Source organism: Amphiura filiformis, unplaced genomic scaffold (genome assembly GCF_039555335.1).
Source record: "Amphiura filiformis unplaced genomic scaffold, Afil_fr2py scaffold_87, whole genome shotgun sequence".
Classification (NCBI taxonomy): Eukaryota; Metazoa; Echinodermata; class Ophiuroidea; order Amphilepidida; family Amphiuridae; genus Amphiura; species Amphiura filiformis.
Window position 1 is genome coordinate 69,487 of NW_027305551.1, and position 20,045 is coordinate 89,531.

At 37.8% G+C, this 20,045-nt stretch overlaps 1 protein-coding gene across 2 annotated transcripts; it reads right to left on the reverse strand.

The window, feature by feature from the left end:
* Positions 1-5,054: 5,054 nt before the first annotated feature.
* Positions 5,055-16,693, reverse strand: LOC140144848 (small ubiquitin-related modifier 1-like). Of its 2 annotated transcripts, none has more exons than XM_072166653.1 (5): positions 16,563-16,693; positions 16,255-16,350; positions 13,301-13,378; positions 10,421-10,492; positions 5,055-9,800 (listed from the first exon to the last, which is right to left on the reverse strand). In XM_072166653.1, the coding sequence occupies exons 1-5, from the start codon at positions 16,572-16,574 to the stop codon at positions 9,735-9,737; spliced, it is 324 nt and encodes a 107-aa protein (XP_072022754.1). In that variant the 5' UTR covers positions 16,575-16,693; the 3' UTR covers positions 5,055-9,734. The 2 variants fall into 2 exon arrangements, with proteins under 2 accessions (XP_072022754.1, XP_072022753.1); XM_072166652.1 differs by lacking the exon at positions 13,301-13,378 and adding an exon at positions 13,460-13,537.
* Between the last annotated feature and the right edge of the window lie 3,352 nt (positions 16,694-20,045).

Consider the following 20,045-nt stretch of genomic DNA (forward strand, 5'->3'; position numbering starts at 1 on the left):
AGGTAATTCAAATTCTGCAGGCTAGATGTAGATATGCAATTTTGTTTTATGTGGCTCTAATTCCCTTAATTATACTCAGGAAGGCAATTGAATGAACACACACTAGGATCCACAACATTCTCATCTATTAGTGCACAGTTCTTTAACCCCAATACATTTGCACATGAATTGAATGACCTCTGAAAATTTGGGTACAAAAACTCATACTCTGCAACTTGAGGTCAAATTTTGCATTATGATTGTTTAATTGAGGTTATTGGACTATGCCATTGGATTGAGGCCATTGTGGTCCATAGTGACAGGCGTGTAGAACGGTTGCGCTCTCACCACTTAACCATGACAACACGCCCACAGCAAGTTTACGGGACAGAGAGGATGCATAGAATTCATAGGCGGCGGAAGCAAGGAGGACACATCCCCTAAATGGACATCCCCCTAAAAATCATAACATAAGAAAAAATAAAGCAATAATTGCCCTTTACATTTGCCTACTTAATACAAATATGTTTTGGGGCCCAAATAGGGCAAAATTGTGTGCACTTCACACATACAGGCCCACAAAATAACAAAACACATTTTATTTGGGGCAAAGATGGTCTGAAATTGATTTTTTTTCACACACAATTTTAATGCTTCCGCCTCCACTAGAATAGCATACCTGTCATATTTTGTTCATGCAATTGAATTTCTGGCTGTAGATGCCTATTTGTAATTTGTTATTTTCTACCTTTGCCATACATGTGTGGTAGGGACATTTCATGATTATGAAACAAAATTAGCTAAAAGACCAAATAATGTGACTGATTTACAAGTGAATAACTGAATTACAAGGAAAGAAATAGGGTGAAAATGGCGATGATATCCAAAAATGTATAATCAAGTTTTAAAAAATGTTTCAGTTGTGACCAAACTTTCCAGTAGTAGAATGAGTATTATGTTACTGTGTTATAAGCCATGGGCACTACCAGACTTGACCTCTAAGACCTATCTTGATTGGTTACACAGAGTGCAATAACATGTATTGAGCCAATCAGAGATGTGGTAAGGATTGTCGGTAGGGCATAATGGGATTAGCTTAACATTTCTAAGGGATCTAAAAGCTATATTTTGATTGGTTATTCAGATGATTATATGATGTATCAACCAATCAAGGGTGCTCTAAGAAAGGAAATAGTGCCCATAGTTTATTCCACACTTTGCAGGGTAAGAATTTCATTCATAAGTTGTACAAAACCAAATGCTAGCTTATTTTTTGTGATGGTAAAAAATACCATCTCTAAAGGGCGGTCTATAACATTAAAACAGATGCAGCTGCTAATTTTCCATTGACATTTTCCGCAGAAAACAAAATGTTGAGGAGAAGAAAAAAAAGCCCTGAACATAGCTACTAGTAATCATTTAATGTCGGAATATCAACTGCTCAGTGCCAGAAGTGGGGAAGTGTAATTATTACAGGGCAGCTATTACCTGTGAACATTTGACAAATTACACACAGTGTATTGTATTCATCTACACATAGCAGCTATTGCACTTCCCTCTTCTGGCTCCGAGCAGTCAATATAGCCTGGCCTTTACTGAGAATTTTAATAAGCAGTTGATATTTTTTTATTGACCGCTCTTGTAGAACTGGCTCAGTTGCCACTGATCGTAATGCGTCTGCGCTTCGACCGCAAAACGGAGCTAGTGCTGCCGCTCTTTTGTACTTCATTTACATAATTTATGGACAAATTAACAGAGGAAGATACATGTCTGTTTGTAGATGGAAATCATGCCAAATGTGAGACTGCAGTTGCTTATCGACGGGTTAGTGTAAAGAAGCCCTATCTGCAATAGCTGCCAGGTGTCATTATTTGAAATGCGTACAATAGAGAATACACGGACATTGAAAGGTGTCCATAGGGCAGCTATTGCAGGTAGGGCGTTATTGCACTAATGTTTTGTTATATCGATGTATAATCAGTACAGTACTTTCAGTATCAGTTCAGTTTAGCAGCTTCAAGTTTAATTCAAGTCATATGTAGACTGATGGTAATACCCATCATGCACTATTAAGGGTATTTCACATTTTTAAGGGTATTCACAGAAAGAACACAAAAGCCAATTAAGGGCAAGAATTTTGTGTTCTCTCATCTCTGAGCAAGTAATCTCCAGAACCAGTGCATCGTGGGATGGATATTGGGTCATAGACAGCTGAGACAATGGGACAACATCTAAGAGGTTAAGAAATGATGCCAATAAGCCTTTTTGAAATATGGCGGGCACAAAAGGAGAGGGTGTACTTTGAATGAAGTGAGTAATCTTTTGTCAGCTGAGAAGGATACAAAGATTACTCGCTCAAAGCACGCCTCTCCTTTTGCCCGCCATATTTCAAAAAAGGCTCTAAAAAGTTGCCAGATACGGTTTCTGAGCAGCGAGCATAGACACTTACCATGCTTACTAGAATGGGCCATTCCAGTTGAAATCCATACCCTAAGGAAGACATGACCTTAATCTTCCACACGGGGTGTGAATTTTCAAATGGGGTTACCTGATTGGGCAACTTCATTTGAAATCTACACCCCCTCTGTGGGAGATAGGGGTCATGTATTCAATAGGGGGTGTATGGATTCTAACTAAAATAGCCCAATGCTTTACCTATTTCACCTCGCGTTCAGTAGGTGGGTACTACCATGTTGTGAGGGCCATCATGTTAGGGACTGTTCACAAACACTTGTTAGGGGGGTCCTGGTGGAAAAAGGGCCCTGAAAAATTTTGACCCTCCAAAGTGGGGCCCTGAAAAAAATTACCACAAATTTTCCTGGGAAAATTGAGTTTATATGCTTTTGACCCATAATTTTCATGTCAAAAAGGGGGGCCCCTGAAATTTTTGATATCAGTATAGGAGGGGGCCTGAAATGTTTTTGCATCAGGCCCCCCCCCAACAAGTGTTTGTGAACAGTCCCTTAATCAGGTAAATGATTTGAACAGATCCTTAATCAGGTAAATGATTATTATGTGCCACATACAATGACTAAAGTATTCAATCATGACAATGTTGTTATCTGTGTTTGGCTTACTTGTAGCCAGTTGTATTACATGGTAGAATAAAACATTTTGAATGAAAAACAGTAAGAAAAGTGTGACCTTGTCTCTTTATTGAATGAAAATTCGCTTATTTTTATTTTAAGACAGATGTTTCCTTCAAAAATTGAAGGAACAAATAAACAGTGCGCAAAAGAAGTAAGGTGCCAGTTATGTTCTCCCCGTATATCATAAACAAAGTCAGATATCATATGTCATAATTGGAATCAAGAGCTGCATATTTGGCTCAAATTTTAGACCCCATTCATTGAAATCATTCAAGAAATAGATACGATTCAAAAACCCAAGGAAGATGCAAATTAAAAAGTTGCACTAGTATTTTATTTGGTTCCTTTTTACGGAGCATGGAAAATGAAAAAATGTTTCAATTTCAGACTTTTTAACCCCCCAAAAAGGTGAATTTTGCTATTTCATGGGGCAGTTTTTGTAGGTTTTTGAGCCATCCAACCTTACATACTTCTGTGCCCGATTTTCATTATTTCCAGTGTACCTTTTGCATAGTCCGACGAGTAGGACCTTTTTTTTCTAAGTTGCCAGACTACACATTTCACACTATGATCACTATCTCACATGGCGCAAGAAAGACGAATCGCAAAAGTCCAGTGACCGTGCCTCCTAAAAACAACTCTTTTCGAGTGGAGCGGTTAGTGGTTTTTTGTGGTTAATCTTTCTTGAGCGATCAGAGTTAGAGTATAGTTGGTAACTAAAAACAGGTCCTACTCGTCGGACTACTTTTGCATTGTGAAGTGGGCCTATTCCTGATGTTTTTGCCAGTTTTACACTTCTATGAACTTTGGAATTGGTTATTGTTAGCTATCAAATTTAGATTTGAAAATTCTCAGTTTGTCATATCTTTGGTGTTAAAGATCACATGTGCAAAATAGGTCAAAGTGCATTGACCTTTGCTGTCCTGTAACCTATACCAGAAACTAGATAACAAAACACCTGAAATATGGTATTGCAAACTATTCTGTTTTTGAAATGTTTTTGACAAGTTTTGTTTTTAGGAATTTTGGTTTCATGCAAATTATGTCTCTTTCCCTATGGGAATTTGTGTGTGGTGTTTTTGGAGCCTCATACACAGATGAAATAAATTCTGCTGTAATCAGAAGAGTGACATTTTAGGATTCTTGGACTACTATACACCTGGAAAAGTGCCAAACCTCTGCTTACAACCTCTATCAGACTCTGAAAGATAACTGGGCTTCTGATTCATCTATGCCCCAAAAATTCAGATATCCTCTTCATCAACATCGATGGACACCGGTGTTGGCAGGGCATTGAGGCTCGGGAAGATTTTTAATATTTGGTGGGCGTAATGGTACTTTTCCATACCCACCAAAATTATTGCACCCCCCCCCCAAGTCCACTGAGACTTGTGGCATGACGACAGAATTGAGGATACTAGGGAAGACTGTTGCAAAAACAATGTCAGAACTTTAGCCTGATTTCATGTCATGCACTTGGAGGGGGTCATACACAGGATATATTTTGGGTGATGTGGGACTTCCAGAAAGTGGATCTTTTTCAATGAAAAGTGCACTTGCTCAGATTTTTTGAAAAAAGTGGACCAAAACTCACTAAAAATTGCCCTTTCTTGGACTTTGTGAACCAAAAAAGTGGACCTGTGTCATTTTTGGTCCTTTTTATTATGATTTATTATCTTTTGGGGGTGGGTTGCTGCACACCTTTGTTTTCTCCAGCAACTTGATGAACCAGAACACTGTAAAATTCAGATTTGTGCTTTTTTGGAACAAATATAAATGTGCCATTGAAGCGGACAAATGGCAAGTGTGAAAGTAACCTCATAACTTGACAAAATTGGACATTGAAATGATATGCGATGTAATGTAATTATGTAAAACACACCAATTCAATGTCCGGACCAACTGAAATAAACTTTTTTAGCAGAATACCAATTACCAAAGCCCCTGGGAAAAAAGCCACAACTAAAATAAAGCACTCAACACAAATTTTTGATTCTCAAACATATATTTCACAAGAAAAAAATGAAACCATACATGTACGACTCAACCTGACCTCCCGAATAAAAAAAATTTGATGTGGATGGATACTTCCAATGCCATTTTACAATCCACATCTAGTCTCTCACAAACTCTTGACATCTTTAAACACTGGTCCCACTATAATAGGCAGATGGAAGAAAATAGAGAAAATATTCTTTTGAAGAGTCTACTTAGTATCTTAACACTCAGTTCCATCTGCAACATGATCTTGCTTTTTAAAAATAAAACAAAACCAAAAAAAATCACTTTTACATTACATTCAAAACATGTCCTGTTCAAAAATCACTTGATTGATAATGTAACATTTAGTACCCTAGGATAAAAAGTGTCTGGTGCTAAGTGGGACCACACATCACGTGGAAATGAATCAAGATTTTTGAAATAGATGGAATGCAGACTACAAAAACATAACCACTCAATTTCAAATGATAGCTGTTATTTCATAACAAGCTTTGATAACAGGTTGGATGAAGAATATAACTTACTGCTTATAGCACAAAAACTCAACTGCTAAGGCTGCTGGGAGCACAGATAGGTTCACTACCTTTGTTTAACCTTGGCAACAAACCTTTCTGTGCACCAAGCAGTCAAATAGGGCATATCCATCAATCCAAAATCCTTGCTTTCAAAAATGTGGCCCACTTTCAGTATACAAAATCCAATTCTACATAGGAGTGAGATACAGAATACAAGACTGATTTGCTCATTTGATAACATCACTCCCGGCTCCCGTACAATGACTTTACAACAAGAACTGAGGAGAAAATCTTTAAATTGACTTGTTAAATGAACTTCAATCGATTCCATCAGCAAGTATTATTTTACGATAAAACTTTAAACAAATTAGCAACGGACTAAATCCACAAATGCGTCTTGAATTAAGGTATGTACAGTAAGAGATAACGTCAAATCCCAACTACTGGTTGACCGGCAGCACCCTAGCAAAACCGACGGTTAAACAAACACTGATCTTTTGTTCTAAACAACACAAACCAGGCCCAATTGTCAGTTCTTTCAGGGTGCTGACGGTGGTAGCAACTGGATTTGAAGCTATCCCTAAAATGATAAATTGCCTGTAACAAATAAATTGACAAATTTGTTCATGATTTTCCCAATTTCACGATGCATGGCCCCTGATAAATATAAAAAAACTTAACTCAAAACCCAAAGTCGATATATTGGATTTATCAATGTTATAGTTTTTCATACTACATGTGCATCAACATTCTGCCAAAAAAATATCTAGCACATGTTGGCGCAATTTGTGGATCATGGGGTTTATTATAAAGACAATGACGCAAACAAGTTTGCATTTTTTATAGTCTAGCTTAAATTTCACATTGTTGGGAAAATGCAAGTGAAGTCAATTTCATTGCCACTTTATATGACGTTCATGCATTCCCCCCGACATCATCACGTTTCCCCCAACATCATCACACCCAAATTGGCTATCACATAGTGCAGTTATTGATGTACATAACTCTAACATCATTCAATCAAAACTATGAACACTTGAAAGTTACAAAACATGGAGTGAATAGACCACTCCATCTAATGCAACTTCTGTCCATTGTAACAAGAACAATTTAAAATTTAAGTTAATTTTTTCAAAAAATTCATTACAAAAATGCTGTACAATGACACTAGAATTTACAAGCGGAGGTTGCTATGAATTCCGATTCTACAATCTACATGTTTAAAACTGGGTGCTTCGAGATGTTCTCCGGAACTTACACAAAATGGGAGTAATTTGGGCAGTCATGGCAAAATATCAAACTTACTTGTATACATACACACCTACGGCAATGATAAGTTTATTACAACTGCACAAGTACATGCATGTAATTATTGGTCTCTTACACATTCACAAGATTTAGTTTTATTGAATTGTCAAAGCAAGTAAGCACCTGTAGCAGAGATTAATCTTTGCATCCATAAAACAAAACTGGTTTGCTCCAATTTTCACCTGTTTAACACACTTGGCAGGATCTGGTTCGCTAATCTAATCGTATTCTTCATATCAAACCAGAACGTACACACACACACACTTCTGTAGGCTGCTTTGTCAACCAAAAAAAATCAAGTGAAAGCGATTTTGACACTGCTTATCATTGAATGGGGCTTTTGATTTGTGTCAAGGCCACACCCAATTCTGTACTTCACAGTTGGTACAGAAAACATTCTTCCTTTGGCATGAGAGGTTGCAATTTCTTACGCCAATACTTCTGAACATATACTACAAAATTCCTATTGCGGCTGCCTGCACAGGTACGCCATCGCCAAGGTATGTTACCAGACTGGTACACAAAAAGTACCTATACAGTACCAATACAGCTACAGCACAGGACCTACAAGCAGTGGTACTGTACTGGTGCTCCTTGGTACTGTAAACAGTAGTGTCAGCAAAGTATCTTGGCAGCAGAGTACCTGTGCAGGCAGCTGCATTAGAAAACTGGAAGTGTATGTTAGATAAAATAACTGAAAACCAAACACAATAGAGTGTTTTTTAATTGATTTAAACAGGCTAAATGTGTAGAGTAAAAGTTAGCGTTTGCATAAGAAATCTTAGGATGTTTCTGACCAGAGCTGGGGCACGAGTGAAGAGTTTCTTGAGGTTTTAACCTTCACCGACACACTTGGTGACCTTTGACACATGTGGTGACCTTTGACACGCTAGAGATTAGCAACAAAAAAATATATGAAACCGGTCAGGACAGAAGAAATCAAAAAGATAGTAAACTCTACGAGAATGGACATTACAATGGCAATATTTACAACATGAATTTTTTCTTACTTCTTTTTTTTCTACAAACTTCTTATGCTACAGATAACATCCATCACACTAAACAGACACTCAGTTAAATGGAACAGAAATGCAAATACAAAAACCCACAAATATCCCCATTTTCACTGATCATCGTTAACCTAAATGACTGGATCGTTAGCCCCTGCTCTTCTACACTCTAATTTGTCTATGATTCAATCTATATGAAGTGGTTGCTTTAAACTAATTAAAGTCTGTATATCTACCTCGAGTCACCAGCACTCGCTTTGAAGTTCAGCATGTGCTGCGTTGGCTTAGTGTGGTTTTTTGCGTGTACATATGCGGCATATTGATCGCTCGCGTAAAAGTATGTATATGCACCAAATAACGCTGAGCTAACGCAGAACACGCTGAACTTCAAAGTTAATACCGGTGACTCGAGGTAGATATATAGACTCTACTTCCGTATCTGGAAAGCACGTCTGAAGGTTGTACTGTACTACGAGTTGTAGCGATTGAAAGACAACTTGCCAGGTGGTCAGTTGCTGGTAGTGATTTTAAAAATCATTGTTCAACAACTGTGTGCTGGATCAGACAAGCAATGGCAACCAAGTTGAGTTCAACTGTCAGACGCCGACATACCAGTCACAGGGAATTACACACAGATCAAATGATGCCAAAAACGCCATCAAAATATCTGAGCGACTAAAAGCCTGGTTACTGGTCGGTTACTACTCCTAACTGTTGTTGGGATATGTTAAAAGAGCTATAAACAGGAGCTACTGATCCAGTAAACCCACATGATACTGTTGGATTAAATAGATACAATTTTACAATAGGGATGGTTCTGTACAAAAAATCTTAGGATAAAATGTTGCGGAAGGGGTTTTCCCATGTTACAAAGTTAACACCATCTACAATTTCAGAATCAGCAGTTTACGCAATATTTGTCTCAATATCCACTCATCGGCATTTCTTGCTTACCCACATCCACAACAATTAAATGGGGTTAACGAGCTATGACCTTGATGTAGAGATTGCGACAATTGTTGATGATGATGACGCACCCATTATAACAATGATACCAGTTTTTCATCCAAACAAATGTCACTTATTCGCCATGAATTGATATCAATGTGATAACGAGATTAATGGTAGGATTTCCTTAAAAAGAACATCATCATCAAACTTTGGAATGGATGAAAAAAATATGTTTCTTTTTCTTTGGAGGGTTTAATTATACATCAAAGCTGCAGACAGTTTATAATCACATTATAAATATGAATTAAGGTGTAACACGTAACACTTGGTGGGCTGCTGGCCCAGATCTTATATATATAATAGAGTTTGTCCCAACGAGTAGTCTCACAATGTACGCACCCTAGCAATGCACCAAATATTTAACACTCAACGAAAACATTTCAAAGCAATAGGCGATTTCTGTACAGCAAATTCCCATGATGAAACCCACCACAGGCCGATCTCTTATTGCTGTTATTATACGTAAAGCTAGCGTTTAGTACGAAATTTCGCTCATTGCTTTAACATATTCTTGTTTTCTATTCACGCCTCTCTTTTCATAACATTATGTACACTATCGTATCCACAAGAGCAGATATATGTTGATCGAGGTGTGCGTACACGTATGTTCTAAATGTCAATCAGTCCAGAGTACCACCGACGAGATTTGCAAAAACACCGACCACGATGGAGAGGCATTCCAGTTGGCGTTTCTTTAAACTATACGGTACCTGCTAACAGTATCAAAAGTCTGAGCTTCTTTGCTAAAATGTTGGCCATGGTGATAGGACTAGGTGTGTTTTTAAAGATGAGAGGTTTAAACTGGGGTAAGAGGTCAAATGTCAATAGCAGAGACCTCCTGTCTGTTCTTGGTATACTTCAATTGTGTCGTTATCTTCCATGTCAAGCTGAAGGACAAAAAAACAAATGTAGCAATATTAATTACAAGCTTATGAAAGTTCATCCGTGTTGGTAAAATTTATGACTGAAGTTCAAAACTTTTGATCAAATATGAAGGTCGAGATCCTTTACTGTGCTCCAAAACAGAAATGTTTTGTAGACTCTTAACCGGAGCGATCTTACCTTTCCGATGTTGATTAAGATCCTTCTTGCATTTCCGCATCTCAGGATCGATGTCCAAAACAGAAATGTTTTGTAGACTCCTAATGTTGATTAAGATACTTCTTGCATCGATCCTGTGATGCAAGAAGTATCTTAATCTAAATCGGAAAGGGAAGATCGTCCGGTGTCGGAGTCTTGGGGATTTCAATTGAATGAACACAGCTTCCAACATACATCGTACATCTCATATTTCAATGTACAGCACAAACGCACGACCATGGATACAATGAGTTGGCATAGTTGGATTGACTTCCGTCATAATGCACACGCGGGCATTCGTCGTGTAATATACGGATTGAACGCGGAGATCACCACACTGCTGACAGTCATGTTCATTCAATTTAAATTTCTAGTATCTAGTTTGTTTCATGTGACTAGAAATGTGAGAATAGTTGAATGAACTCACCTGTTTCGGTGTTTGATCGTCCCTTATCCTTTCACCATCGAAGAGAAACCTCCGTGAAGTTGTTGGCACACCCTATTAAGTCAAACGAGACAAAGTATTAGACAATGCTAGAACAGTGACATTTTTCAATGCAATGTTTAACTTACAAACAGAATCTATTGTGGACATGGGCCTATTTTACAAGAAATTCCTGATAATCAGAAAATTTGCATTTATGAAACGATAATTGACTGATAAGAAAATTGGTCGGATCCAATTTTATTGTACAGTGCTTCAGCAACAAGAAATTTGAGACTGAATTTAATCTTTTTAACATCCACCCCATCCATTACCAAAGATCAAGACCGCATCTAACACAACTTTAGTAAGTATAACTGTATCTTAATTACCGTACTTTTTATGTTGATCAAAAAACCAATTATAAGCATATAAACATTTATATATTCAAACTATGTGGAGTATGATATTTATTTTCTGTTGATAGCAAGATGCCTAATGAACAATATTTCACTTTCAATTTATAGCTCTATGATATATTGCACTCAAAGTAAACTTATTTACTGAACAAGATTTTAATGATAATAGTAACAGTGTTAGTAAAACATTGTAACCGGATACCTAGGAATACCGTATGGACATCCAAGTGTTAAAGCCAAGAGACTTCTCAAATATTTTAAACAAGGGTTCATGACTGTTATTCTGGTAGAATCGCAATGTATGTACAATATATTTTCTTATGAATGAACAATGAACATGATTGTGAAAATTGGCATACATTTTGTGTAGCACCATATCATAGTGTAGCTGTTAGTTAACATAAGCCGCCTCCTGCTTAACATAATTTGTTGTCCCTCCAAAAAAAAAAAGAACGCTTCATTGTGACTGCATCCTTTGTGACCGACTATACAGGAAGTATGCTCATGTTACAGTACCAAGTTCACCCTATTGATGTGGCACTACACATTTCTCATCAAGATGATGCCCATATCATACTAGGCAATCACAATGAGCATAGCGGTTTTTGTGACGCAACTTCTGCAGCTTATCGTACAAGCGATTGCTCACCAGCTTGCCCTGGAGTGAAATCGCAACTAGTTGTCTTAAAGGCAACTATGTCGCTAGCCACTACTAGTCACGACTGAACACTAGTAGCGATTGCAAAAATACTACTATCGTTTGATTACTAGTGCACGCTGTGACTGCTAGTCTGATATGCCCTATGCATGGTAATTTAATGAAGTTAAAAATATTCTGGTCTGGTGAGCAATGCATGGATCTTTCTTCCCTTGTATATTTTGATGTTAAGAATTAATGTATGAATGTTCCAAGTGTAAGATGCTGAAGCCCCTTACCTACCTTTTTTGATATGTCCTAGGCTAATGGTCAAGCATCATTGTACTTGACATTGTGTGGGGGTGTACATGTACATTGTATGTGTGTGTTGTTTAGTTTTACCCCCACCACATAAGTACCAGACTTCAGACTTGTACAAGGACAGCCCGGGTAGTTCAGCTGGGAGAGCACTGGACATGTCTTCCAAGGGTCTAACTTTCAACCTATTGCACAGGCCAAGTGTGTCCCGAATTTTTCTCCAAGATTACCAGCCTATGCATATCATGTTAACATAATAATTTAAAGATGTGCGAGAGATATCTGAGTGATACCATGCAGTCCAAGGGCCAGAAATCCACATCGATAACATACCCTTGCACCCCATTTCCAGTCTGTCTGTGATTATGCTCACAGATGGACTCAAGTATCTTTTCAGCAAGTCAAATCAAAACAAAACCAACAAATGTACGAATAAAATGTCACTGTGAGTCTGTGACAAGGGCAAATCAAGAACAGATTAGAACCATTCTTATATGCACGCTTAGCCAAGGCTTTGGAACTCACCTGTAATTACTGTTTCAGGGTCAGAATTTTGTTTTACAGTGCGAGAATCAATCTTGATTCTTGCAAAATAAATTCTTGCAAATCAACTTCTGTGTACACGACAAAAGTTTGCGAGAATCAACTTTGATTCATGTAAATTTGTTTACAGGAATTTTGTGACTCGCTGAATTCTGACCCTGCTGTTGAATATTTTATCTAGCTACAAAATAGTAAAACAGCAAGTCAACAATACAGACTGAAATTGACTGTTTCACTGGTTCAATTTACTGTCTGCAGAAACTGGAAAACAACAAAGCGTGTGGATAGCATAAAATCCGGTTAGGAAGCAGCCAACAAAATAATCAACTCTGCCTGGGTGGAAGGGAAAATATGGGCTAAAAATAGAAGAATATGTGTAAATTTTGACCAAAAAAAAGGAAATCAGCTGAAAAGAGGAACTCTCACACCCTGGACTCCACACTGATTTCACTTGGGTGGGAAATATTCTCATTCGAGTCTGCCTGAAGTAAAATGCAGTATAGCATTAAGCATAAGAGTTAACAGATTTGGGAGGGAAATATTTTGACTCTCAAGTCTGCAAAAATAAACGGCAGTATTGGTGCTTGTAAAATATGTAAAAGGTTACAACTTACCATCCACTTTATAGAAGAATATTGTGCCAAAAACTTACCTGTTTAAAGCCACCACCATAACACTTACCTCCGATTTAGATGTATGGCGATGATCCAATAATGGAAATTGTCATGAATACCTACCTCATCAAAGGCGTCAATCTACTCTTCTTCGGTGTAGCAGATATTAGCGATTTTATTTTATTTGAAAAGTGGATAAGTAAGACCTAACAATACCAACGGACAGATAATGGAACCCAAGGGGTGAAAAGATCTAGGCTTAAATTTTAAACTTTGGTCTTTACGATGGACGTTGAGTTGATGAGTAATGGATGAGTTAGTAGTGCACACGGCACAATAATTGGAGCCATACCAATTTATTACAATATGATTCCTTAAGTTTCTTCATTTGGGTGGTCATCTTCACTCGGAAGTGCACTTCGCTCCCCTCCTGCCAATGAAAAGAAAAACACACCAAGAAAGGCGTTGGTTAAACCTGAGAAAGTGGGTCAGAAATTGCTGTTCGTCTTACCAATTTATTACAATACGATTCCTTCAGTTTCTTCATTTGTGTGGTCATCTTCACTCTGAAATGCACTTCACTGTTATCCTGTGTTTTTAAGATACAAGAATCAACTGTCAATTCACATTATAACTTCGGAACATTGATTGGGAGGTCAAAGGTCAATCACTCCCTGGTCATCAACCAATCAGCTCATCTGGTACATTCTATGTTCACCTGAAATAACACTGCAAATGTTTCAAACATTGTGTGTAAGGCTTAATTCTGATCCATCAGTAAGTAGCCTTGGTTATCAAACGGCTCATCACCTGTGCTACAAACATTCGTCCCTGACAGTGACAGCACCAGGAATTATTTTTAGGGGGCATTGGAGGGGGAAGCAAATTTTACAGGCACAAGACTTAACTTTTCCTAAATAAAACTGAAAGTGTGTGTGAAATTGGGCAAAAAGTACCCGGTACCAAAAAACAGGCTCAAATTAAAGGGTTCCCACACCTTGAAGCCTTTTAAAATTCAAGGTCTTTTCAAGGACCAAAAGCATGGTTTTCAAGGACTTACCACAACACAAAAATCATGATGCGGCTCTCCATGCGGCACATATTATTATTAACGGAAGTGACAGCTCCTCTCCACTCTCCAGATTTGGTCAAAATTATACTTAAGTTAAAGATAAAATTCCAATTTTCAAGGACTTTGAAGGACCTTGTGCAAATTTCAAGGACTTTCAAGGCCTTGAAAAGGTGTTTTCAAATTCAAGGACTTTCAAGGGCCGTGTGAACCCTGTAAATAAATTTGTGACTTAAACTGATTAAGTTTTAAAACTGATAATTCTCATGCCTGATTTTAGGGGAGAAATCAATAAATGTTACGCAAAATTGTTGCAAAAGGTGAAAATTTTCATAATTTTGTGGTAAACTGGGGGAAACTGGGGAAAAGAGTTCTTCTGAGTGGGGAAATTTTCTACATTCCCACTGTGGTGCTGCCACTAGTCCCAGCATGGATGTGGGGTAACTTCTCAGCTAATCTTTCCATCAACATTTAAGTTGACGTTTCGATCGACCATGATGTTATGACATTTCTTGCTTTGAATCGTTGTTCCTTTGTCTATGCCTGCATACACATGGAAAGCTGCTGTTGTGGGAATTCATTTATGGTACCGGTACAGTATTTTTGGTTGGTGTTAACTGGCTGAAAATTGTAAGTCACATATTAACGAAAGTGACAACTCCTCTCCACTCCCCAAATCTGGTCAAAATTATACTTTAGGTAAAATTCCAATTTTCAAGGACTTTCAAGGATCTTGTGCAAATTTCCAAGACTTACAGGGCCTTGAAAAGGTGTTTTCAAATTCAAGGACCCTCAAGGACTTTCAAGGAACGTGGGAACCCTGTAAGTAACTCGCTATTTGCTTTGAATTTGATATTTTTGGTTCAATATCCAGGGGGCTGGTTTTGTGATTAAATGTCCTCTGGACAACTTAAATTGAGATGGAACCAGGGGCCATTTCAGAGTTTCTGGGCCCAAATGACTCCCATCTCCCACCTATTTTCACCCTTGTTTTCAATTTTTTTTTATAATAACAATAATCTTACTCCGAATCCGATTGATGAATTGTAAATGTATCGATAGTATATGTTGCATTTTTATGTTAGTTCATGAACATCATTATACCATTAGTGTAGTGTAACAGATGGTCCCCTTTAATAAAAAAAAAAGACCCCCCTTATTATTTTTTTTCAATGAACAAGTGACCAAGTGCAATTTTTCCATGCCATATCGCGCGAGTAAATTTGCATGATTGCATCATTGCTGGGTGCTGGCCATCACAATCTAAATTGCATGGAAGTGATGGAACAGTGGCAGATGATCAAGGATTTGGGAAACGGAGGGCACACTTTTTGCCACCACCAAGTCCACCATTTTGGATGGCTGCAAAGCTTCATCGCATGGCGTGACACAGGGGGTGTCTGAGGGGGGATGTGCCCTCTTATAGAATTGGAAACTTGGTCAAATATAGGCCTTTTTAACTTCAGTAAATCACACCTTGCTTGAAATGCACAAATCATCCCCCGGACAATAGAAAGCGAGACATATTCATTCAAGTTCTAAAGCCATTTTTGCACTGATTTTTAAGCTTTTTTCACTGAAAATTTGCTTTAATAAATTTATGCTCGCTTTCAAAAAATTGCACGCCCTGACAGAAAATACAGTATTTTGTCATACACTATGATACAGTTCATATTTATATTTCAATTGTTTTAATTACGCCACGGTACTTATTGTTTTTTAACTTTTTAATTATTTCATTATTATAATCAATAACTTGTATTGTAAATTATCTTTTAAATACTCATCAATAACTTAATCATGAATGATGAATGTCAATGTCTGCCAAAATGTAACTTTATCATGATGTTCTTGCAGTCAAACAGTAAGCAGTCAAACTTCAACCAAATGAAATAAATCATGATGATTGATTTTTTTTATAGCCCAACAAAACAATTATGATTATGGATGCTTCAATTCATTTTAATTTTAAAACAATATTTTTATCTTTGACTTTTTAACTATTAATAATCAACATGATCAAAAATACACAAAAAGAATAAGATCAGTGGAATTATGTACAGCTTAATTGATTATAAACCTGTGTGATCATGAGGGCAAGCATGCATGCATGGCAAGTGTCTGACCGGAATTCGTATGACCTTCTGATTGACATCCAATCAAAACTCAGTTTTCACTCCCCTTCTTTAAATCACAACAATGATCATACAGCAAATTCTCAGAGAAATGTAACTTACCTGATCTTTAACTTTCAATTTAATATATTCACTCCCTTGTCCTCCTCCCTGGTTTTCAGCAGCATTGCTGTCGGCCTTTGAGTCGGAATTTGAAGCCTGTGAAGGAAGCCACAGACACAAAGCAATTATGAAATTTATTCAAAGTTTTGTTCCCGCGACTATCGTATCCTTCCTTTATTTATGTCATTACGGTTATTGATGAGTACAATACAGTCATAATTAAATGGAGGAAAAGTCACAGCATTGTAATATGTAATTTATTCACAATCAAGAACGGAATAACGGGTTTTTTTCTTTAATTTTCTTACCTGTTCTGACATGATTGACGCAGATTTTCTGAGCTGTGCAAATGCGCTAATGAAAAAATACGCACGCTGGATAACATCCGGGTATTTTCGTTTTTTACTTCCGGGTCGATATATTTTTTCGTCAACAGAGGGCGTTTATCATTTTTTTAAACGGTACGTAACAGAGGGCGCCCTAACCAAAATGCAAAACAGCCAAAAAAAAGGGTTGAACTTTTAAACTTGACAATGAGAAAATTTATAATTTATATTGTACAACATTGTGAGTTTTATATGAGGCAGATTATGTATAGGGCCTAAGGTCTGTCTACCAAATACGGTAATAAATAGCAGTACAGTCTAGTCACCGTTATAATTGAACGGTGGACACTGGTCAAGCAGAGAAGCAGGTGCTAGGCCTAATTGATGTTTTAATGTGATTGCATCAATTATCACCTGTCAAATTCAGAGATAACCTTGTCTGACTGATTAATTTGATAACCAGGCAAGTTTGGTTCACCCCATCCCAGAAGAACTGCTCTGAACCTAAACATGTTTAAAGCATCATAGACGTAATAGGTCTATAGTCCCGGTCTATAGTACATAAATTATTTATAAGCTAGCTGCCAGTTTTTTGGGTTGTTTAATGAGTTGAGCTTGCTGGGCTCCGATGACTCCTCGCTTTCTCTCAAAATCATCGGGGCACTTGAAGATGAAGGGGATTAGGGGAAGCAATTTTGGGCAGGCCAGGGTGGGCAAGTAATTTTTGGCACACATTTACTGGGCACCTTTTATAACACTATTAAATGCTTTACAGGAAAACACTACAGAAACGTTCATATGCAAAATTTCTTCCTGCTACGCTCGCATATCTATACGTTTGTAACTTGGGAACCAAAAAGATGTGCAAAGGGGTCAAAGATTTTTGGGCAGGCCAACGGGCTGTAAGCAATTTTTAGCAGGCCCAGATGGGGGGGGGGGGGTAAAATTTTATCAAAATGACAAGAAACTCGTAAAATTTAATAAGATTGCCTTGTCGAATCATATCGCATGTCATTTAAAAAAAATGATCTTGTCAAAACTGAATAGGTTTCTTATCAAAAATGACCAAAAGATGAAATTTGAATAGTTTGTCTTCTCCGAGCAGGGGATATAACAGCACCCTTTAAAAAAAAAATTGAAATGGGTAATCTTGTCAAATATAAATGAGTTGGAGATCTTTTCAATTTATAGTTACTTGTTAAAATGAAAGGAAACTATTCATTTTGATAAGATTGTCGGTTCAAAATAAGCATTAATATATCTTCGGGATCAAAAATAAATGAGTAAGAATTCTATTCAGAAAAATGAATAGTGTGAAATTAGAGTGAAGTGCACTCAAGAAGCGTTTATAGTAGGCCTATATAGGTATAATAAAGTCCTTTTCTTCAGGCATGCGCGTATTTGGGGGGGGGGCTTTGGAGGCGCCAGCCCCCGGGGTAAAAGCAGGGGGCGGCAAAAGCGAAGGTGCGGCGGCAGAAGAAGGGCGGCAAAAAGAATTAGTAAAGAAAAAAGGGCGGAAAAAATGTTGATTTTTGCTTTTAGGGCGCTAGCGCTTATAATCCTTTTTTTTTTTTTTTTTTTTTTGTTGCTTTTCACTTTTCAAAGGACCGGAAAAAAAATTGGGTCAACCTTCAGTTGTTGAGGAAGGAGCGGCCCCCCGGCGCAGGAGCGGCCACGGTACGCCACTGTCAGAGGTCACTAAAGTAAAGTCAATAGCGTATAGCCAGTAGGGGGAAGGTGGGACACAAAGTGCCCCCTCCCCTCGACCAGGGCCGTTCCTAGGGATTTTGCCGCCCTAGGCAAAGCCTCTCCCTGCCGCCCCACCAGAGAATACCAAAAAGTGTTAAGGGGGGAGTGGGTACCCCCCCCCTCCCCGTCAGTTTTTTTCCAGTGGCGGACCTAGGGTTTGTGGCGCCCTGGGCTAAGGATACATATTGACACCCCTCCAATTCTTGAAACAATTGCGCGCGGAGCGAGCAAAAATGTGCACAAATAGGGCGTACCACTAATAAATTTTGGTTATAATGATATTGAATATCGGTCTTAAATTGATATCGGAAATGATTTTGTGGAAATGCGCGCGAAAATTGTGGAATTTATCACTTGGATGGGCGCAGAATCGACCCTGAATTGGTCAATTCGGCGCCCCCTAAGGGAGGCGCTGTCATTTTTCTTCCATTTCTTTCTCCATTCCCGTTTTTTTCTTTTTGCGCCCTTCTACGTTTGCCGCTCTAGGCGACCGCCTTACCTGGCCTAATGGTCGGAACGGCCCTGCCCTCGACAACAAAATGCAGCCAAAGAAAATACAAAACAAATTCTGATTTTAGTCAAAATTTTTAGTTTAAAATATTAATGCCAGGTAATGAAAACGTTTATTATGAAAACAACAACAACATTTCCAAATAATTATTATTATAAAATATCTATATATCTCATGTATTATTGAAGTTGTGAAATAAATTATCTTGAATTGAATTGAAAAAAAAAAAGGGAGAAGGATAGAATGTAAACGGGAATGCAACAAGGACCAAATTAGTTTGTATAATGAGTCCACATATTTTGAACCCTCAAATAAATCCTGACATGACAACGAGCTTGTTCAGAAGAATGTTTTGCAGCAACTTTTTTGCGGCAACATGCAAAACGTTTTATATACACTTATAACCCGAAATTGAACCCGAAAACGTATTAAATTGCTTCGCGCGAAATGAACTCATGTGCATCAACTTTCACTTCATTCAAAAAGCGAATGAAACTTGAAAGTGAAAAATATACCAGTACAATTTTGGGCATAAATAGGCTCTGGGCAATATTTTTCTTTGTTGGTACTATTAAACATAGCCGGCCGAAATGGGGGGAAGGTGGGTGTCATGCCCCCTCCCCTAAATTTTTGTAAAGGGACACTCCCAAAAAAATCAAGAAAAAATAAAGCAATTATGATTGCCTTGTACATTTAGCACAAAAAACAATGTTTTTTGGCCCACATTTTTTTGCGCGCTCCGCGTGCACTAATAGCCCATCACAAAGCAAAACACACATTTATTTGGGGTTAACTTGATAGTTTGAAATTGAAATTTTCTCAATCTGAAATTGAAAAATTTCCAGTAACCCCAGAACAAAATATTATGTTCGCTCGCCCCCACCCCACCCCCAAAAAAAATTAATTTAAATTTTAATGCTTCCGCCTCCACGTATTAAAAGGGCATTTCGTGATCCACAGCATCATCCCCCCCCCCTACTTTTCTCAAATAAAGTTGAGATTTTTACATCACTGGAACCCTCTGGCTACATAATGTTTATGTACAAAATATTTCTTGCAGATTCATAGTTTAGCAAAGATATCGTCAAATTTTAATTACAACACATTGTCTATGGAGCAGCGTAATCCACATAATCATGCATAACTCGCAAACGCAAAATCGGAATCAACTGAAATTTTGGGAATAAGTTTTTTCGTGGATATCT

What these genes read in the sequence shown, in the direction of transcription:
- LOC140144848 (XM_072166653.1), bottom strand. An exon ending in AATCATATTGTAATAAATTG is followed by an intron (nt 10,493 to 13,300) that starts GTATGGCTCCAA and finishes TTGACTTAATAG; the next exon opens with GGTGTGCCAACAACTTCACG. An exon ending in ACGATCAAACACCGAAACAG is followed by an intron (nt 9,801 to 10,420) that starts GTGAGTTCATTC and finishes TTTGTCCTTCAG; the next exon opens with CTTGACATGGAAGATAACGA.